Here is a 19,580-nt window from a genome sequence, read left to right as displayed (position 1 = left end):
AAAACAAAAAATTATGCTTAAAATATTTTAGATAATAAAGTAAGTAAAAAAATAAATAATAATTTTAAAATTTTTTAAATAATATGAGTGATCAAAGATAAAAACTCAAAATCTCTTATATTATGAGACGGAGGGAGTGCTGTACTCCGATAAAAGCGGGTAGAAAAAGCACATGGTGAAATTCCTGCGTGCGGTCGTGCACAGACTCCGTCTCGGAGACTCTCCCGCTGACTGACACCTCAAAACCGGCCGTCCCACGGGGTCCCCTCTCTTTTTCTCCTCTTTAATCCCCTCCCCGGGGTCTCCTCTCTCTCCGGCTGCGAAACCAACGACGGCACCCCAAACCGCCTCCGCCTCCGCCGCCGCTTCCGCTTAACCTCCTCGCTCTCCTTGACCCCCCCCCCCCCCCCCCCCCCCCCGCCTTTCAATCGGGCGCGGCCGTTCGGGGTTCGCGTTTTTATCGGATCGCCTCGTTCGTTCCCTCCCCTCCCCTCCCCTTCGCGCGGTTCTTTGCCGCGCCGCGGGGGTTCCGTTCCGTCGTGGAGCGGCTGGCCCCGGAGCCGGAGGCCAAGGGGCGTGGACGGTGGAGGGTAATCCGTGGTATTGAGGGAGCCTTGGTGAGGTGGGGGTTCGGGCTCTCGCGGCGGCGTCTTCCATGGGGGAGAGGCGGTCCGGCTACAGGGACAGAGGGGGCGGCGAGCAGGGAAGGTATTGGAGGCCACCGCGCTCTCACGGTTCGTCTTCCTAACCTGTACTCATCTTGCTCGTTTGATACTGTTTCAGCGATTTTTTATTTTCTTTTTTTTTTTTGCGTTGTTTTGTGCGGGCTTCGTGGTTCATGGTTGATGATGGGGGATTTTAGAAATGAGCTGGGAAGGGAAGAAATATGTCTGGATTGGGACTTTGGGAGGGGAGCTTTCCCTCGTTCCCATGACTTCATTTGTTCTTGGCAATGTTGCGACGCGGTAACATTTTGGGCAAAGTTGACTTGGTCGGTAGTAACATCATGTAGGTAGCATGCATGCCCTTTTGGTGATTTGTGTGCAGTACCCCGATGGGGTAAGTACATTCTCTCGGGGGATTGAACTCTGCTATGAAAATGACGGAGGAGATACGGATTGCTTTTATTATTGCTTGCTTTGCTAGTCTGATATTTTTTTTTGTGGACTTAATGTTAACCATATGTACTATTTGGCCGGCCTAGTCGTTGCCCGATCCGGCAAAACTCATATGTACTGAGAAAATTCACTGCATGTGTTGTGTTGCATTTGTTTAATATGCATCATTCTGAATTTCTGATGGATTTATGTATAGCTATGATGGCAATTTTTTATTTCACTTAAACGCGGTATTGGTTACATACTTTTACTCTTTAGCATACTGGATCTTTTCTAACAATTGATTATTTTATAACATAACCCTACGGTTTGTGCATTGTCCCGTGATGCGTCAGAGTTTAAAAAATGTGACGAAATTTGATGTGCGATCACCCCATATTCTGCACTCATTTATGAGAGAACTGCATTTAATGTTAAAGACACAGGTCAGCTAGCAGACAATCCCAATTTAGTTCTAAATATGCAACCCAGGTTATCCTAACCATGAATCGGCTCACATTATTTTGCTAGGATTTAAGAAAAAAAAATATTTTATTGTTTCCTCCTGTCACTCTTTCCGGTCATATTCTCATTATGTTTCCTTGTCAGTGTTTTTACATCGTAGTACTGTGCTGCTATCACTCTAGGAACAAGGATATTATTTTCTGCCGCTCATAAGTCATAATATATTAATACTTATTATGTAAGAATGGTCTGTATGTGATTTTCAGGAAATGGAAATTTCTCAGTTCCATTGTGGGAAAAGAAATTTTGCACTGATGCTTGTGCAATCCCATGGGGTAAACTCTGTGAAACCAAGAAATTGATGTCATTGTACAAAAATGTGGTTGACTGGGATGATTCAGCTGCATTAGAAACTTTCAACGATGCAAAAGCTCGTTTCTGTGCTGTATACCATGGCCAACCTTGTGATATCCCGTTACCTGACCCAAACATGTATATTGACATGGTTAACCAAGATGAACATGTTGATCCTGAATTGGTGGCCGACCTTGAGAAATCGCGGCGTTCTTATCCCAAAAGGGATAATACAGCTCCTGATGGCTGGGACTCCTTTATATTTACAGACAAGCCAGTTCCAGCCACAGGGTGGGGTGATGGGGAAACAAGCAACACACCTGGTCAGCAATACCCTACGAACTGGAATAATCACGTGAAACAGCCGACTGAAGCAAATTGCGTGCAAAGTTCAGTAAATTGGGATAATTATGTCAGCCAGCCTCCTCAAGCAACAGTTCAGCAAAGCTCGGGAAATTGGGACATGTATGTTAAACAACAAGATCAAGCTAATAACTGGGAGGCACCAACCATGCCTGGCACCTGGGACATGAAGGGTGACTCTCTGGATGCATGGAAGCGTGATTCCGACTGGGGTTCTGCAGCTATAGATTCATGGGACAACCATAGAGAGAACTGTTATGTACCTGACAGCCAGGGCTGGTCTTACGGTCACTGGAAAAGGCGAAACAATGAGTCGAGCAGAAGGAATAGCAGGGGTAGAGATAGAGTTGGTCCCATTAGCTCAAAGGCCATGAAACCAAAGTACCATTCTGAGGAGCGTAATGGTGCTAATAATGGCTGGAGGCACTGCCGAGTTAGAAATAACATGCAGTACTCCTATGAGAATCCTGGTTGCAACCAGTCACTAGCAATGTGAGGAAGTGCATTGGACAGAAAATGAGGACCCGTGTAGGTTATGTTTCCTTTTTTCTTGAAGTTTTTGTAGATAGTACGAACCACCACAAACCTAGAGTGACGATTTTGTCAAGCCATTTGCATGCCCGTTGTACATATCTATATCTATGTATATGTTTTTGAGCTCAGTCATTTTTGTTTACTGGCTGTATTGCAGCTTCATTGTTGCAAAGTGGGAATTAATTAAGATGGTGTCTGTTCAACTATTTCTTGTGTGGTGGTTTTGGCCGGTTTTGAATTGTTAGGGGTATATATTGTTCCTATGTTGTATTGTTGTGTCAAAGTTTCCATCATGCTATAAACGGTCCTCGAATGAATTCTGAAATGAAGCACTTATGTTCTGAACCAGAAGTGCATTCGGTTGGCGTTAAAATTTCTGAAAGTTAACCTTAAAAAAATTATTCTAAAACAAACATGCGAGGCCCACTCTAATCGGTCGTTCAACCATGCATACCACACTTGCATTGAACAGTTTATGAGAAACAGATAGTTCTCTTTTAGAAAAAAAAAAAGAATGTCCCATACCACTACGTGAAGAGCGCCGGCACACCTCTGCCAAGATTGTGTATCAGAATAAGCTTACTGTGCATGTTTTTTTGCGGGGCAATGAACTTAGGTTCAGTTTAGTATCAAAACAGCGGAATCCACACTAGTGGAATCATATTTCATGATAAAATGCCTATGAAAGTTTGGCCCAGAGACAGCAAACAAATGCATCGCGTTATATACAGAAGGTCTCAGGACGAACACCTGACAGACTGACAGAACAAATCGTAATATTGACTGGCAAATGGATATGGAGACTAACTCTACCACATCTTGCAACATTTCAGGCTGGCCAAAGATTTATATAAGCATTTGTCAAGTGATTATGTACAGTTGGCTTCAGTAAGGTCTCGAATTTTATAGTCTCGCCGATACTATAGCTTCAGTACCAGGCCAATTGGACTGTGGTCGCTGAATGATACATCAGGAAGAATGTATGAATCATGAACCTTGTCGGTAATAGATTCCGACGCAAGAAAGTAATCTAATCGCCAACCTGTTAGATGAAGCAAAAAACATCAGAACCAGGGAAGCTTATATTTTCAAAGGGGAGGAAAAAAAAGAAATGGTTCCATTGGCTAAAAGGTCTAGAAGAAATCTTAGGTTTGTTACATTTTATTTGTAAGAAAAATAATTGGTCGTATGTCAATGACCCAAAAAAATGGACTTATACTCCCTATTTCATAAATTCCTTTGATTATACAGTTTAAAAATTTGTCCTATGTATCACATGTCTGCATTTTTCAGTATAAATGAGTGTAAACCCCAACATATACATTCAATATTATATAGTAGATCTTATAATCTAAAGGATTACCTAAAAACTACTACAACACATGCTAAGATTTCCCAGTCTGGAAGTATCACCCTTTTGGCACACGATCACAGAAATAGCAAAATACAATGACGATTGTAAGACAGGATTGTTACTTCTTTTAGTAGTTAGAATGCAAAATTTAACCAAATCCTACACAAGTTTATGAAATTAAGCAGTCCACGCATGTACTGACCTTTGTTGGTTATGCGCTGATTTTCACCCCAGAAGGTATAGCCGACAGCATTAGGGTGCTGTTTTCTGAAAGTATCCACAAGGCCTTTGCTAGAAAAGTTTGTCTCAAATGACTCTCTCTCTTCAATTGTGAAACCTGCAGACTTGGTTTTTGCCTGAAAAAGGGTTCAGAATGAGGATCTGTGTACTGATATATGAAATTCTGAAACAACCTAAGCACTCTGCTCTCGAATGATGTAATGATAGTACAGAACAAATTGGAGAGAGACATTGTTCAAAAAGAAAAGAGAGTTACTCACTGGAGGATTGTGAATGTCAATGCTTTGACGAGCACAGTTAAGGTCTCCTGCAACAATCACTGGTTTCGACTTTTCCAGTATCTGCAGATCAAAAGGTATAAATCAGCTTAGATTACATAGTACTATTTCAGGGATCAAATCTGTTCAATAAGATATTGTGGAGTTGCGGATATGAACCATGACACAACTCCACATGGTCTATTAATGTCAAACAGTAAATTAGATTGAAAAGTTAGGCAAGTGAACACACTTTTACATAGTTGCTGAAACACGGATCCCAGTTATTGACCCTGTAATTCTGAAAATCAAAATGCAAGAAAACAAAATTAGATCAAAGCAATTGAAATAAAATACTATAAAGCAACAGTAATACTAGATGGGAAAAGCAATCTTACCAGTCTACGTAGAAAACGACCAGAATTTGGAACATAGGCATTTAACAAGTAAAAACCATCAAACTCCAGAGTAATAACCCTGCCCTCATGATCATGTTCACGTATGCCAATCCCGTATTGGACAGAAATTGGTTTAACCTGTAAAGGCAATGGAAGCACAACATAAGTCATGCTATGATCTAATTTTCATCAAAATATTTTATCTATCTAGAATTAGTATGCACAGTAACTTATCTTGAACATAACCACATAAATACCATACCCGTGAAATTACTGCAGTCCCTGAATAGCCAAGCCTCGAGACGCTGCATGACCAATAGCTGTCATAGTCTGCTATCAGATTCTTAAACTTTTCAACATCCTTTTCCTGAAAACATAATGAAAACACAGTACACGATGTATATTAATCATAAATTCATTATGTAAGACCATAAACACATCATAATAGGTGACAGTTGTTCGGAATAACACTGCCCCATGACATAACACCAAAGAGGTACAGTATAAATTAAGTCTTATGGCAGAAACACCAAGACTTGCCTCTAAATGTGTCTCTTGAAGACATAACACATCAAAATTCTCTCTCTGAGCCAAGTCACGTGCAGAAAACCCCTTTGTCGTTACAACATCATGAAGCCCGTTAATATTCCAGGATAAAATCTTCATGCACTTGGTATCATGGCTAAGTGGTGGAGGCCTCATGGTCTTTGGATTGTATGCAAACCACTCGGGTAATCTCTCTCTGTGTACAAGTTTAGTCCAGGGCTCATGACTTCGGGGAGGATATCCATGCTGAGAAGCTCCCAAGCCTGCCATGCTTGACATCTTTGTCCTTGTTAATGCCACAGTTCTTGTCTGCCTGATTCAGGAATACTTCAGCAACGATTGCAACAACAGTACTTAAGGAAACAATAGGAATTCCATCTTTCATTAGTCATACAAAGGGTAGCTGCACACTGAAAAACTTATGGTTATAGTGTTATACTACTTCCATAATGATAATAAAAAACATATGCCTGTCAATAATTTGAGCAAAAAGAGCAACGAAAGTAAACTAATCAAGAACCTGTCCTTCCAACTAGAATAGCCTTTTGTCGCCAAAAGCGTGCTTCTACTGCTCGGTTCTCAAACAAGAACGAAGGCCGCATCAAAATTATATGCTAGTAACGGAAGCTATAATAATCGCTCTGAAGATTTTGCCCTAATATTGGGGGGTTTCAACTCTCGTAGCAGAATCCTTTCCTAAACCCCAATCCAAAACCCCTAAGACCCCACGCTCTTCAAGAATCAAAGATTGGCTTCTCTCCGTTCAGGACTCTACTCCCAACAGTCACGGAGAACATAACGAGAGATACCAAAAAATAGAGATATAACCAGATTCCAGAAATAATCTAAACCACGAACTCAGAGAGAGAGAGAGAGAGGGAGGAGGAGGAGGAGGAGGAGAAAGGGGGATACAGCCGGTGAGAAGAGGCGCGGATCGCCGACATCCAGCAGCGAGGGCAGACGAGATTACGCGGCTGCGCGAAGGCGCGAAGCTGGGGGAAGGAGAAGAAGACGAACCTCTGGAGACGAAAGCAGAATGCGTCTGGGTGATCGGGAGGAAAGCGAAAATCTCTCGCGGAATTCTGCCTCTTACGTGCCACACAAGAAGAAACAGATGGAAGCCTTCCTCATCCGATTTATACAAATGTATAATAATTAATTATTTATCACTCTTACGAGCAGGGGCGGGTTCAAAGGATAGTCTAGATAGACCGTAGAGAAGACCTATTTATTTTTCTTCGCCCGTAAAAAAAGCCTGGCAAAAAAAAAAACCTAACTCTCTTCTATGTTCTCTCCCGTGCATTCTCCCCTCCGGCCGGCCCTAGGCGCCTAGTGGCCCACTCCCTTTCGGCCTCTTCGGCTCTCCTTCTCTTCGGACTCCGGTGAGCAATTCTTTAGTCCCTCACTACCTCTCGGCCTCTCTCCCTTCTAGAATATAGAGTTTTAGTAGTTGTAGACCGGTACTGGTGTTAATGCGATGTCACTTGTGGGTTTGCCAAAAAAAATGCAACAAATGAGGTCTAATGGTTGGGAAGGTTTCTTAGGGAAGGTTACGTCATTTTGCACCAAATATTCCACTGATATTCCCGCAGTGGATGCTAAATATGTGCCTCATGGAAGATCCCACCGTTTTTACTCGAAACAAACAATTGATGACCACTATAGGAGAGAAGTGTATATTGGTGTTATCGATAGAATTCGTCAAGAGCTTAAGAATCGGTTTGATGAAGTTAGTATGGAGTTGCTTCTTTGTATGTTGGCATTTAATCTGTCTAATTCATTTGCCTCATTTGATGCAAAAAAAAAAAAACTTAGACTTGCAAGCTTTTTATCCTTAAGGACATTGAAGGCTCCGATTTGATGAAACTTGAGCTCCAACTTGATACATATATTGATTATATGAGAGAGGATGATAGATTCAAATGCCTAAACAACATTGGTGAGCTCTCAATTAAACTTGTTGAAACGAAGAAGCATGATCTTTATGATTTGGTGTATTTGCTTCTTTGATCTTACCGGTGGCAACGGTAAGTGCGGAAAGGGTATTTTCTGCAATAAATTTAGTGAAGACTAAAGTGAGAAATAATATGAGTGACAAGTTATTGAATAATTGTTTGGTCACCTTTATTTAGCGTGATATCTTCTCCAATGCAAGTGAGGAAGACATAATTCACTCTTTCATGACCATGAAGAAGCGTAAAGCAAAAGCTCTTGAGTCTTGACTAGTACTATAATATCCTATTTATTTAAAGACCTTATGTTATGTTTGAACAATTTACATTTTTATTTAGGTATAAGATTCAAACTTATTTATTATTTTTTACTTGCATTGAACCATTTAGAGTTATACATTTTACGTCGAATCGTATTGTATTGCATTAGGATTTTCTTTTCTAGGCTTACCCTGGGTTCAAATCCTGGGTCCACCACTGTTTACGAGTGGTGATAAAAGATTTGCCACTAAACCCACATGTCATAGACACATGAGGGTTCACATGTCATAGACAGCATGTGGTAAATAATTAATTGCCACATAAAGTGATAAAAAGTTAAATGTGCCAATATATCCCGCAATTTATACCCCTAGGTTTTGTTGAACTCGAGATTTAATCCCAGATTTTTATTCTTTTAAAATAAAACTGATCGAAGTTATCATGAAAACCTCCCTCTCGACGGATACATCATATGCCACTAAAGAAAAAAAATGAACTCTAAATACTGAGAATCCGTGTTAGATTTAAAACTTATTAAACCCCATAAATCCATGTTAATCTTAGAACTTATATAAACCCCCTTCGTTTATGCTACATTTATGTTTTGAGTCAGACCATGTTTTTACTCTCCGATTACCTGCGTTAGTGCCACCCAACGAAGCCTTAGCGAAAAAAAAAAATCTAATATGATTTATATGAATTTAAAAGAAAAAAAAACTCTGTCGTCAGTACCACTTCTGTAAGAACAAAACCTTGGCAAGCACATCACATAGGATGACTCAAATATGATTAGGAACATAAGAACACTCAAATATGACTACGAATCATGATATTACCATCGAATTCCAATACTGAGCTACTCCACTGAAAACGTGAAAAGTGCAGACCCCGCATTACGATCTGTCAATGCAGCTTAAGGAAGTGTAACAACACTACATCACCCAGACTCATTCGGCTACATATCGAAACCAGCCTTTTTTCCAACATCGGATTGGTGTAACACATCCACATCCGTTAGGCTAGTATTAGAACCTACTGATACAAAACCACATACCCTCCCACAGACTCAGAGCAGGAAAACATTGTTAACTAAACCCAGAAGTCCGTATTGGGTTCCAGGCATGCAGCCTGCCTAGAGCTTCAGTACGAGGCCTAGCGGGCTGTGATCACTGGCAGATATGTCTGGAATAATGTATGAATCATGGACTCTTTCTGCAATGGATTCAGACACAAGAAAATAATCCAGACGCCAACCTGCCAAACAATGACAAAATGCGACACAGTCAAATAATTAGCATGCTCTTATGTTACAAGGAAACAAACTAGTGTGCATAATCCAGTGTGCAGACATATGCTATAATGCGGGTGGTTCTTCCTAAGGGAAATGCTATCAATAAGGATTAAAAGAAGTTCTGAGTTCCGTCTGAAATGAAAGAAGGGTGCTCGATGGGCCAGCTGACGACACAACGATGATGAACTCCATTTAGGAAGCCAGAGGACTAGGCAGCCTAATATGCCAGGGATAGTATGTTCAATTACACTGCAAACATGTATAAATTGGAAATAACATCCAAGGATAAAATTTGGGGTCATGGCCCACATGCCAATGAGACATCAACACAGGTGTTATTTACCAACTCTTGTGATCTTTATGGTGTTATTAGGAAATTATTATTGAAGTTCAGCTGGCTCCTTCGCCAGCCCAGGAAAAAAATATTAGGTAAATAAATAATCATATGAAAAATATTTCAGTTATTTTTTATGGTATGATAAAGCTCTTGACATTGAGTACATACCTTTGTTGGTCTTCCGGGCATTATGCCTATAACCCCAGTAACTATATCCAACAACATTGGGATGCTGTTTTCGAAATGTATCAACAAAACCTTTGGACAAAAAATTAGTCTCGAATGATTCCCTTTCTTCAATTGTAAAGCCTGCACTTCTACGATTTCCCTGGATAAGAGCATTAACTATAAGCTAACAAGTATAAAAGGAACGTTTGGGGAAGCAACTGGATACCCCAAAACTAGACATTTATGTTCTCGGATGTTAGTATAGCTACTTTTACCTCTGATGTTGATCCAGAAAAATAAAAATTTTAACAGCAAAATGAGAAATGTTGAATGACATTGTAATCTACACATGTGCCATATCACATATACTAAACAGTCAACCATAAGAATGCTATGCTTTTGCATGGAACAGTATTGGTTGAAATATGTGGGTGGTCGAAACTAATAATTACTTACAGCAGGATCATGTATATCAATCTCTTGATGGGCACAGTTAAGATCACCAGTTAGTATAACAGGCTTCGATTTTTCCAAGTCCTGCATAATAATAAGAAATTTGTCAGAGAAGCATGCCATTTGGCACTTGAAAGCACATTTATTGCTACTGATATACTGAAACAAGGTAAATGCAGGAGAGATGACATGTGAATGTTGTGCATTTCTGGTATGCAAGGTCATTATTACAGTCCCACAAAAACATCCTAGCCCACATGCATCCACAAAAGTAAGAAAAATGTCGAAATATGTTGATTAGTGTGAGTAATAGAAAGTGCTGAATGGTCAATAAGGGAATTGGATGCATAATGGAAGATTCACAAATGTGTTGGATTAAACAGTGACAAACTTCACAACTCTAATACTTTTGGCCTACCATCCCAAGCTCTAACCAGATCTTACCTTTATTTTTAAATTCTAGTATGATTTGGTATGTGCAGATGTGTATCACGAGAACAAGTCAACCCCATATACAACTACAACTAAACACATATCCACTACAAAAGACGATATGGAGAAAACAATGCAGTAACAAAAAAGAATAAAGGTAAAATACAGCGCTCTGTTTCTTCTTTAGTAAAAGCGTTGACAGAATATGGGTAACAGGACTAATTTAAAATAATAATCAGAGAAAAAGGATATGCATACTTTCATGTAGTTACCAAGGCTTGGATCCCATTCTGTGACCCTGTAAGTCTGCACGGTAATATATGGTTATGGATTTAACTTATCTGAATTATCAACTCTCAATGATAACAAGATGAAAATAAGCAGAATTACCAATCTTTTTAGACCATCACCAGAATTTGGTACATAAGCAGTCAGGAGGTAAAAATCATTGAACTCCACTGTGACGACCCTCCCTTCAGTATCATGGTCTGGCACACCAAGCCCGTACTTGATAGAGAGTGGTTTCACCTAAAGGAATTTGCAGAACACAACACATTATAGATAAAAACAAGATATAAGGCACAAAACGAAGCAAACCAACAAACATGAGATATGATGCATTAGAGGTTGTAGCCATTTTGCAATGATCATTGTGGTAGGATGTGAGAATAGCAGTGCACACCCTTGAAATTATTGCAGTCCCCGAATAGCCAAGCTTTGATACACTGCATGTCCAGAAACTATGGGTATAGCCTTCAAGTAGACCTTCCTTAATGACTTCTACATCCTTCTCCTGCTCAAAATAACGTAATTCCTGGTTAATAAACTATAGCAGTGAAGGATGAAAACAATTCAGAGAGAAGAAAAGATACCATTTCCCCAAGAAAGAACCTTTTGTCCAATTTTAGATGGTAATTTTGCATAAGAAAAACTAAAATCATATCTTGCCTGCATTTTTGTCTCTTGTAGGCATAGTATATCGAAGTCCTCCCTCTGAGCTAACTGATGAATAGAGAAGCCCCTCGATTTGAGTAAAGCTTTTAATCCATTCACATTCCATGACAGAATCTTTAGAGCCTTCGTATCCTTGCTAAGAGATGGAGACCTCATGACCTTAGGATTATAAGGAATCCAGGCAGGTTGTGGTTTCTTGTGTACAAGTACAGTCCAAGGTTCTTCATGGTCCACACTGGCACCTTGGACTAGAATGGATTATCACATAATCAGCCAAGAGAGAGGTAATTTTTAAAATGAAAAACTAATTAAGAAAATATTAATGGAAGAATGAATGGACATACCAACTAGCTTTTTCTTCTGGACTGATGTCTTGCTTTGCTTGACATTAGCCCCAGAACTCTCCTCAGCGGTTCCTTTGTTCTTTGCTCTACTTCTCTTACTAGGAGTTTCAGAAATGACCTCAGAACTTTCTATGTTTTGTTCAACTACTACTGAAGCACCTTTTCTTTTTGAAGGTACTTCAGACACACCAATCTTCTCAACTGATGAAGTTCCCACTTTACCTGCAGAAAGGATTCCAGCATCCAGTAAAAATGGCACCCTTGAAACATTATATAGTAGTAGAGAGCTACAGCAATGAGATGGCTATCTCTTTGGGTACCTATATTAGAATTTGTAGGAATAAAAATGACTTATGTTAGTGCTGCCGGGGGGCGCATGATTGGAACAATTAGTTTGTGGAAGGACAGGTATTGGCTTGTTGTTTTAGTTCTGAAGAGCAAGAATTACTACAAATGTGTAAGGGAGCGTTTGGTTCCCTTGCCTAGCTAGCCTTGCTAGGCAAAGGCAAACCAACTCATTGCCTGCTTGCTGGGTTTGCCGTACCCGTCCGTTTGGTTCATTTGCTATCTGTGGCTTGGAATGGTAGCAGGCTAGCTAGCAGCTCGTATCGTATGCATTCATCCATGACTGGAAAGATGGAGTGATTTAACAAGAAGATGGCAGCGAAATAGATACACGATCTGCTAGCCCTATAGTTCGGCAAGAATGAAGCCTGGTTGTTGAAGAAAGTCGCACGTGAGAAGTTTGCCGTCGGAGGCGAGCCGATTTGGCTCTCCCTCGTGAACCAGTTTTTTCTCGCCCCTGCAGGCTAGCTCGCCCTCAAAAGTTAGGATTTTTTCACGATTCCAAACGCCTGGTCTTGCCTGGCTAGGCTAGGCTTGATCTAGCCTTGGTTCCAAACGCACCCTAAGTAATTTACACCATTTCTTTCCTTACCCAGAGAATCCATCAGGGCTGATACCAAATCTTTCTTGTTGCCTTTTACAGGAATTCCCATCATCCTTTAAATTCACAAGAACTAAATTAGAGAGGCAATCAATTATCATCGACTGAAAATAAAGGAAGGATGTGGGTATGTGGTAAATCTAAACCTCGTGATTTCCCTGAGCTCCTTCACTGTCATGGATTGGAGTCGATCGGGGTCATTCCTAAGTTGCTCTATCTCCAATTTGCTTTCAGCAACATCCTCCTATAGTCAAAGCAAATAAGTGATCCAACCATAAACAAGTTACAGTGGATAATGCCACCTGTTTAGTACAAAGGGCATAAAAAGGCTAACCTTTTCAAGGACATGTTCATCATCTTTCTTGATATCAGTATTCTTAGAGGCAGCTCGACGCGAATAGGTGGCTCGTGTTTCTGCCATCATCAAGCTTAGTCTTATCAGTGCTAGTTTGCTGGGACTGAAATTTGCGCTTGGAAGCCCACAGCCACACCTACAGTCACAGAAACAAGTTTCAAGTGATTCTTGTGCCAAGGACTCCAAATGCAGAACAAAAGCACAGAATTTCCTCAATGCAAAGTGGCAGAAACGCCACAGCGTTTGACAGCGCCCTGACCTATCCGTACTGCTAATATGAGCAAACAAGAGTTAACTGTGAGCGATTCCTAAGGGGATTCTTTTTTTTAAAAAAAAATGATGCATCCCCACAAATGCAATGAACTCAGGCCTAGTACGTAGCACATTTATGCGACACCGTCTAGAAGAAATTTGGGAACTCGGATTTCGATTCGTCACCAAAGGTAAACCCTAGGAGCACGACACCCGTATCCAGAACTGCTGCGCATCGAACCGGCACGGGAAGAACAAATGCGCGTAAGAGCGGGGAGAGCAGGAGAAGGGAGGGGGGACGGGAACCGTACCCGTAGAGACGGAAGAGGGAGCCGCCGTGCAGGAGCAGCGGCATGGGCGGGCGAGCTAGGGCGCGAGGCGCCGCGACGTGGCCGAGCTAAAGAAGGGAAGGGGAGCGTGGCGATGCGCGCCGTGGCGGCCGGGCCGTGCCGCCGGTGAGCCCCCGCGGAGTCTCTCGGTGCTATCCGAAATGGCCCATCTTGGTGTTAATCGGTTATCCGGCCCGGCCCATGTTGGACGAGAAAGCGGTTTCTCTGCTGGCCGTCCGATGGTAATCGTGTGGATCGTACTAGCTCGAGATTATTCACACGGAATGTTTTCTTTGATCTGCGCGTAGTGCAGATAGACAACCAGGCAAAGGCTATTCAATTCAATGGAGTTTGTAACAGGCGACTGGCCGCACGAGGTATGTAAACAGTGTATCCTGATGTGTTCCATGGGTGCTTCTCTCACCTGTTGTTTTCAGGCAAACTAACATCTTGTTATATTTTGGAAGTGTTTTTATTTGGCAGTAGTAGTCAAGTAGAGCCCTGCCTTTAAAGAAAAGAAAAGGAAGGAGTAAAGCACCATGTTTTCGTCTCTCGGTGTCATACTGTTAGCCAAGGACGATGACTGTCGCCTACTTGCCTTTAATGAACGATGAATGAAAGGTGTGGTTTACAGAAAAGTATGTTATACTCGTTCTCAACTGCCATCGGTGTTATACAACATCAACAATTTGCAGCACAGGCTAGCCCCGAAAGATCGAGGACTCGTCAAATCAACCGTTTGCCAAAATTTAAATTTTACAATTTATTTTGTGTGTAGTTAATTTCAAAATATTTCCAATCAGTATTTTCTTTTTCAAAATTAACTTTTAAGTCGCTAATTACATATATAAAAAATATCTATAAATTACTTTTTATCATTAATAAACCATTTGGACTTGTAATAAGCTCATAACTGAAAGATCGATGAGACCCCGAGTTTCCAACAATTTGCAACGTTGAAAAAAACAACGACGACGACGAATATTTGGAACTTCAACATTGATCCCAAGAAGAAAATAGATAGCTAGTAGTACTATTTAACACGATTTACAATTTGAAGTAGCTACGTCATGTCTGACGATCGGAAGGAGAAGAAGAAGGGCGTGCGTTACAGGAGGAAGTGCTGCAAGTATCTGAGCCCATCGTCGATGCTCACGTACCTACACTGCGCCATCACACCGAACCTCACCTTCTCCAACAGCCTCTCCTCGCCGGACACCTCGAACACCACCTCCGCTTCCACCGTCGCGCCGCTGCAGCCAGGCGCCGGGAGACACCCCGTGGCCCAGGTCTCCCCCGTCGCGCCACCGAACAGCGCGCGCGCCCTCGCCGCCGGGGCCTTCGCGTCCATCATCTCGACCGCCAAGGGGGCAAACCCGATCAGCCCCGCCCGCAAAGCCGTCCACCGGACGCTCCAGAACTCCCCCCGCCCGACCTCCGCGTTCCGGCCGGTCAGGTCGACCTCGAACTGGAAACGGCCGGTCTTGGCGATGGCGTCGCGGGCGGCGACGACGAACGAGAGGGTGTTCTCGCCGCTGGCCGCGAAGATGTCGATGGCGAAGGTGACATCGTCGAGGGCGAGGCGCGGTGGCGGGAGCGCGCGGCGGCGGGCGGAGGCGGACCGGAACAGCGCGAACAGGCGGCGGTACGGCGACGAGCTCCGGCCGCTGGCGTCGTCGCCATTGCCCTGCATGGGAAGGAGGCCGAGAGCGGATGGGTACTGGGAGCGCAAGAGCTTGGACCAGAGGTCCTCGGCGGTGAAGGCCTCGCGGCAGGCGGTGGAGACGCAGGAGGCCGCCGCGAGCGACTCGGCGTCGAGGAAGGGACCCACCAGCCGGAGCACCAACCACGGAGGTTCAGATCCCAGCATTGGCGCCGTCGGCCGCGCGGGCTCCGCGCTCACGCCAATGCGCGGCCTTTTCCGCGCACGCGAGACCGAGCCGTCAGCTTCCACCGCCGCGCAAGCAAGCATATCAATCAATCTGGAGGTGGAAGGGGGAAACAGGTAGCGGAAAGAAACCAATCGATTCGCCGAAACGGCTTGCCTTATATCGACAGGTTGGTGGGTACAGCACGACGGCCAAATTGGATGAGATTACGGTTTCATATCCGTAGTTCGACTAGTTTATCAACCTGTTTATAGGTGAGTCCGGATGCTGTACGAATGCAACGGATATGAATTTGAACAGCGGCGACGGGGGTGGAAAGGTCTAGAGATCGATCAGCGGTGAGCGCGCGCGCGTGCGTGCGCGCGGGTGGCGCACACGTGGTCCGAGAGGAACACGGTGGCGCGGCACGAGCAAGGCGCGTGGCGCGGGAGGAGTTGCCTTGGGAAGAAACGTGCCGAGAGGATGGTCGCCAAGTTGCTCGTTCCCATGCAAGCGTCGACGAGGCACGAGGGTTGGACATTTCGTCATTTCGATGGCTTTGTGCCTTTGTTACTTGTTAGCTGTTCTTCTGTTCTCCACTTCTGCCTCTCTACAGAAGAGATCCAATGGAGCACGATTCGGGTACGCGACCCAGCCCAATCAAGGAGGAAGTTTATTTGTCCGATTTCAAAGCCCAATGGCCTGCGATTGTATTTGACTATTTGTTTTTGGTGTTACATAGATACGAAACAAGTACTGCTGAATATCCAGTATTGTTTTGTGCTACAATTGTCAATTTGTTTTATAAAATTTTAGTCTCCTTAATTCACACGCTCAATTTTATAAACAGGGAGGGAGATCATGTGTTAATTCTAGGATCGGGGAAGAGCGACATCATGGTTTAGTGCACTGATAATATGATATGATTGTCATAGGCCGAAGCATATAAGGTGAGACTTACTGAAATTAACAGATTATGAAACTTTCATGCGTAACAAAAGCTATCTTAACAGGTTTATCTAACGGTACAGCTAGTGTTCCAAGTTATCATTGTCTCATGTAAGGGTGTCCAAAACGGCCAAACCGGAATAACTTAATTGCCATTAATATTTGCATCCGTAGCCTGTAATTAGAGAAACTATTTTAATCTCTCGAGGAGATATCCTTCGTTCTTTGCATGTCATGCAAATGGTTATGAAAAAAATTAAAACAATTTGAGAATGTGTATTAACATGTGATATAACACTCCACAAACATGCAAATTCAAATTCAACTTCTACATTTCGTAACGAAAAAAATAAATTAAACCGCAGCTTGTTAACGTATATTCAGAGTCAAATTTGTTTTTTCGTTGCGAGATGTAGAAGTTGAATTTTAATTTGCATGTTTGTAGAGTGATATATCACATGTTAATACATCTTCTTAAATTTTTTTAATAACCATTTAAGTGACATGCAAACAACGAGTGGATATTCTCTCGAGGGATCAAAATCTACTTCCTGTAATTAGGAGGAGATTATTGTGAATTTGTGATCGCTCAGCAACTTCACACCTCCTGAGTTGCACTACCAGATCGCACAAACAACAAATTGAAGCATGTTTGTGAGAGGCGTATTTGTTGTCAGTTGCCATGAGTGGTGCAGTGGCGCCGTGGCGGTCCTCTCGTTCCATGTATACTTCCATGTTCGGTCATTGGTTAAGATTCAAACTAAACCATTCGCAGCACAGTTTAGGCTGTGTTTCAAACGTCAGTCCTTTTCCATCACATCAACATATCATACACACATAAATTTTCAGTCACCTCATCTCTAATTTCAATTAAAATCTAAACATTGCGCTGAATTAAACACAACCTTATTATCCATACAGAGAGATTGAGAGAGAAGTTAAAACTAAGACGACTTACAAAGCGGTTTATTGTCCAAAGAGAGAGATAAAACTAAGACGATTTGGCCATTTTTAATTCTCAAAAAGTTTTTCTCAAAAATATCACATCGAATCTTTAGACATATACATAGAGCATTAAATGTAAATTAAAAAAAAACTAATTACACAATTAGAGAGAAAATCGCGAGATGAATCTTTTAAGCCTAATTAGTCCATGATTAGCTATAAGTGCTATAGTAACCCACATGTGCTAATGATGGATTAATTAGGCTTAAAAGATTCGTCTCGCGGTTTTCAAGCGAGTTATGAAATTAGTTTTTTCATTCGCGTTCAAGAACTCTTTCCAACATTCGGTCAAACGTTCGATGTGACATTCAGAAAAATTTTATTTCGTGAACTAAAAAGGCCCTTACAACACATTACAACACAAACCAAAGAGACCGCATCTACACTGACGGACTGATCGTGGAAGAGACCGGAACACGCAAGCATGAAGCATTACATGAGGAAATACTGCAAGTACCTGAGCCCATCGTCCACGTACCTGCCGTCGCTATCACTATCTGATGTCAGTAATGTCACCCCGAAATTAACCTCCTGCACGAACCTCTTCTCTCCGGTCACCTTGATCTCCATCCGGGCCTCCGGAATCGCGTCGCCCCAGTCATCACAACCACCAGGCGCGGGGAGCCCCGCGTACACGCACACGCCCATGCCGATCTCGTCCGCTTTCGGAATCTCCAACTCCTCCGGCACCGGGTCAATCATCATGAACGCCGCAGGCGCGAACCCCGGCTCGACCCGCGCCAGCACAGCCGTCAACCGGACGCGCCAGCGTTCCGCGCGCCCAACTGCCGCGTTCATGTCGCCCGTGTCCACCCCGAACTGGAACACGCTGTTCTTGGGGCCGGCGTCGCGGGCGGTGACGGCGAAGGAGAGGACGTTGTTGCTGTCGGCCTCGATGTCGATGGCGAGGCCCGGGGGTTGGAGGGCCCGGTTGCCGGGGGAGGTGGCGGTGTGGGGACGAGTGGGGTGATGGGGTCCTCTGGCGTCGGCGCCGCCGTCGGCATCGAGCAGGTGAAGGAGCCCGAGCGCGGACGGAAAGTGGGAGCGGCAGAGCTGCGCCCAGATCATCAAACATTTGGAACGCAGTTTATTATCCGCATAGAGAACAACTAAGACGATTTAGAGCGCAATTTATTATCCAGAGAGAGAACTAAGACGATTTACAACAGAAACACGGAGATCGATTTACGACGCAAAACACATAGGTACGTTCTGCCGATCAACAACGGTTCATCACCACTACACTGACCCTGAAGGCTAAAAGAGAAACGCGCATTTCACAGGAGGAATTGTTGCAAGTATCTAAGCCCATCGTCGATGCTAACGAACCTGGGCCTGTAGTCAGGCTGCATCACCCAGAAATTAACCTCCCGCACAAACCTCTCCTCTATGCTCACCATGATCTCCACCTCCGCAACCAGAATGCTCGTGCCGCGCGCGCTGCAGCCAGGTATGGGGAGCACCCCACGCAAGCGAATGCCGATGGTGAGGGGCGCAGGCATCTCCTTATTCTCCGCGTACACCATCACGAACGCCGTAGGCGCGAGCCCCGCCCCGGCACGCACGGCCGTCAACCGCATGCTCCAGCGTTCCCCCGGCAAAAGCGCCGCGTTCCTGTCGCTCGTGTCCACCCCGAACTGGAACTGTTCTTGGGTCCGGCGTCTCGGGCGGCAACTGCGAAGGAGAGGATGGCGTTGCCGCTGGCCCCGATGATGTCGACGGCGAAGGAGACGTCGTCGAGGGCGAGACGCGGGGGCTTGACCTGCTGGCCGTGGGAGGCGGCGTGGAACAGCCCGAAGAGGCGGCGATGCGGGGACGAGTGGGGGCCTCTAGCCTCGGCGCCGCCGAGCAGGTGAAGGAGCCCGAGCGCGGACGGGAACTAGGAGCGGCAGAGCTGCACCCAGAGACCGTCGGCGCCGAAGGCGGCGCTCCAGGAGGTGCAGACGCAGGAGGCCGCCGCCTAGGACTTGGGGTCTAGGAAGGGCACCACGATGGGAAGTGCTCCCCACGGCGGCGTTGTCGGCTCGCGCATTCCTCGACGTGCTTCCCAGTGGAGTGGTTCAGACATTGGATCCTT

The 19,580-nt window shown here is 44.0% G+C and overlaps 3 protein-coding genes and 1 pseudogene across 6 annotated transcripts; 1 reads left to right on the top strand and 3 right to left on the bottom strand.

Moving 5' to 3' along the window:
* The first annotated feature begins 305 nt into the window (after window positions 1-305).
* LOC127752559 (uncharacterized) lies at window positions 306-3,019 on the top strand. Its single transcript, XM_052277972.1, has 2 exons — window positions 306-734; window positions 1,829-3,019. Exons 1-2 carry the CDS (start codon window positions 656-658, stop codon window positions 2,773-2,775), a joined length of 1,026 nt encoding a protein of 341 aa, XP_052133932.1. The 5' UTR covers window positions 306-655; the 3' UTR covers window positions 2,776-3,019.
* Window positions 3,020-3,082: 63 nt separating this feature from the next.
* Window positions 3,083-6,735, bottom strand: LOC127752568 (DNA-(apurinic or apyrimidinic site) endonuclease, chloroplastic). 4 transcript variants are annotated; one of them, XM_052277989.1, is made up of 8 exons: window positions 6,626-6,735; window positions 5,603-5,921; window positions 5,325-5,429; window positions 5,063-5,200; window positions 4,918-4,965; window positions 4,668-4,748; window positions 4,370-4,523; window positions 3,083-3,855 (listed from the first exon to the last, which is right to left on the bottom strand). In XM_052277989.1, exons 2-8 carry the CDS (start codon window positions 5,885-5,887, stop codon window positions 3,734-3,736), a joined length of 933 nt encoding a protein of 310 aa, XP_052133949.1. In that variant the 5' UTR covers window positions 5,888-5,921; window positions 6,626-6,735; the 3' UTR covers window positions 3,083-3,733. The 4 variants fall into 4 exon arrangements, with proteins under 4 accessions (XP_052133949.1, XP_052133942.1, XP_052133961.1 ...); XM_052277982.1 differs by having other exon boundaries at window positions 3,084-3,855; window positions 6,521-6,708; XM_052278001.1 differs by having other exon boundaries at window positions 3,085-3,855; window positions 5,603-5,917; window positions 6,626-6,716.
* Window positions 6,736-8,633: 1,898 nt separating this feature from the next.
* Window positions 8,634-15,839, bottom strand: LOC127760057 (DNA-(apurinic or apyrimidinic site) endonuclease, chloroplastic-like). Its single transcript, XM_052284269.1, has 12 exons — window positions 14,843-15,839; window positions 13,081-13,237; window positions 12,893-12,990; window positions 12,738-12,802; window positions 11,801-12,022; window positions 11,451-11,704; window positions 11,185-11,295; window positions 10,893-11,030; window positions 10,761-10,808; window positions 10,074-10,154; window positions 9,618-9,777; window positions 8,634-9,075 (listed from the first exon to the last, which is right to left on the bottom strand). The coding sequence occupies exons 1-12, from the start codon at window positions 15,652-15,654 to the stop codon at window positions 8,954-8,956; spliced, it is 2,268 nt and encodes a 755-aa protein (XP_052140229.1). The 5' UTR covers window positions 15,655-15,839; the 3' UTR covers window positions 8,634-8,953.
* A 1,878-nt stretch (window positions 15,840-17,717) lies between these two features.
* LOC127757082 (uncharacterized) lies at window positions 17,718-19,580 on the bottom strand (annotated as a pseudogene).

The sequence above is a fragment of the Oryza glaberrima genome, chromosome 1 (assembly GCF_000147395.1).
Source record: "Oryza glaberrima chromosome 1, OglaRS2, whole genome shotgun sequence".
Taxonomy (NCBI): Eukaryota; Viridiplantae; Streptophyta; class Magnoliopsida; order Poales; family Poaceae; genus Oryza; species Oryza glaberrima.
This window is presented reverse-complemented; position numbering and strand designations above follow the sequence as displayed.

Coding starts and splice junctions, on each gene's coding strand:
- LOC127752559 (XM_052277972.1), top strand. CDS start 656: ATGGGGGAGAGGCGGTCCGGCTACAGGGACAGAGGGGGCGGCGAGCAG. Junction 735..1,828: donor GAGGCCACCGCGCTCTCACG/GTTCGTCTTCCT, acceptor TGTGATTTTCAG/GAAATGGAAATTTCTCAGTT.
- LOC127760057 (XM_052284269.1), bottom strand. CDS start 15,654: ATGCTTGCTTGCGCGGCGGTGGAAGCTGACGGCTCGGTCTCGCGTGCG. Junction 12,991..13,080: donor ATGAACATGTCCTTGAAAAG/GTTAGCCTTTTT, acceptor CTTTGACTATAG/GAGGATGTTGCTGAAAGCAA. Junction 11,031..11,184: donor GGACTGCAATAATTTCAAGG/GTGTGCACTGCT, acceptor AAATTCCTTTAG/GTGAAACCACTCTCTATCAA.
- LOC127752568 (XM_052277982.1), bottom strand. CDS start 6,552: ATGTCGGCGATCCGCGCCTCTTCTCACCGGCT. Junction 4,749..4,917: donor GTTTCAGCAACTATGTAAAA/GTGTGTTCACTT, acceptor TTTGATCTGCAG/ATACTGGAAAAGTCGAAACC. Junction 4,524..4,667: donor TTGACATTCACAATCCTCCA/GTGAGTAACTCT, acceptor ACCCTTTTTCAG/GCAAAAACCAAGTCTGCAGG.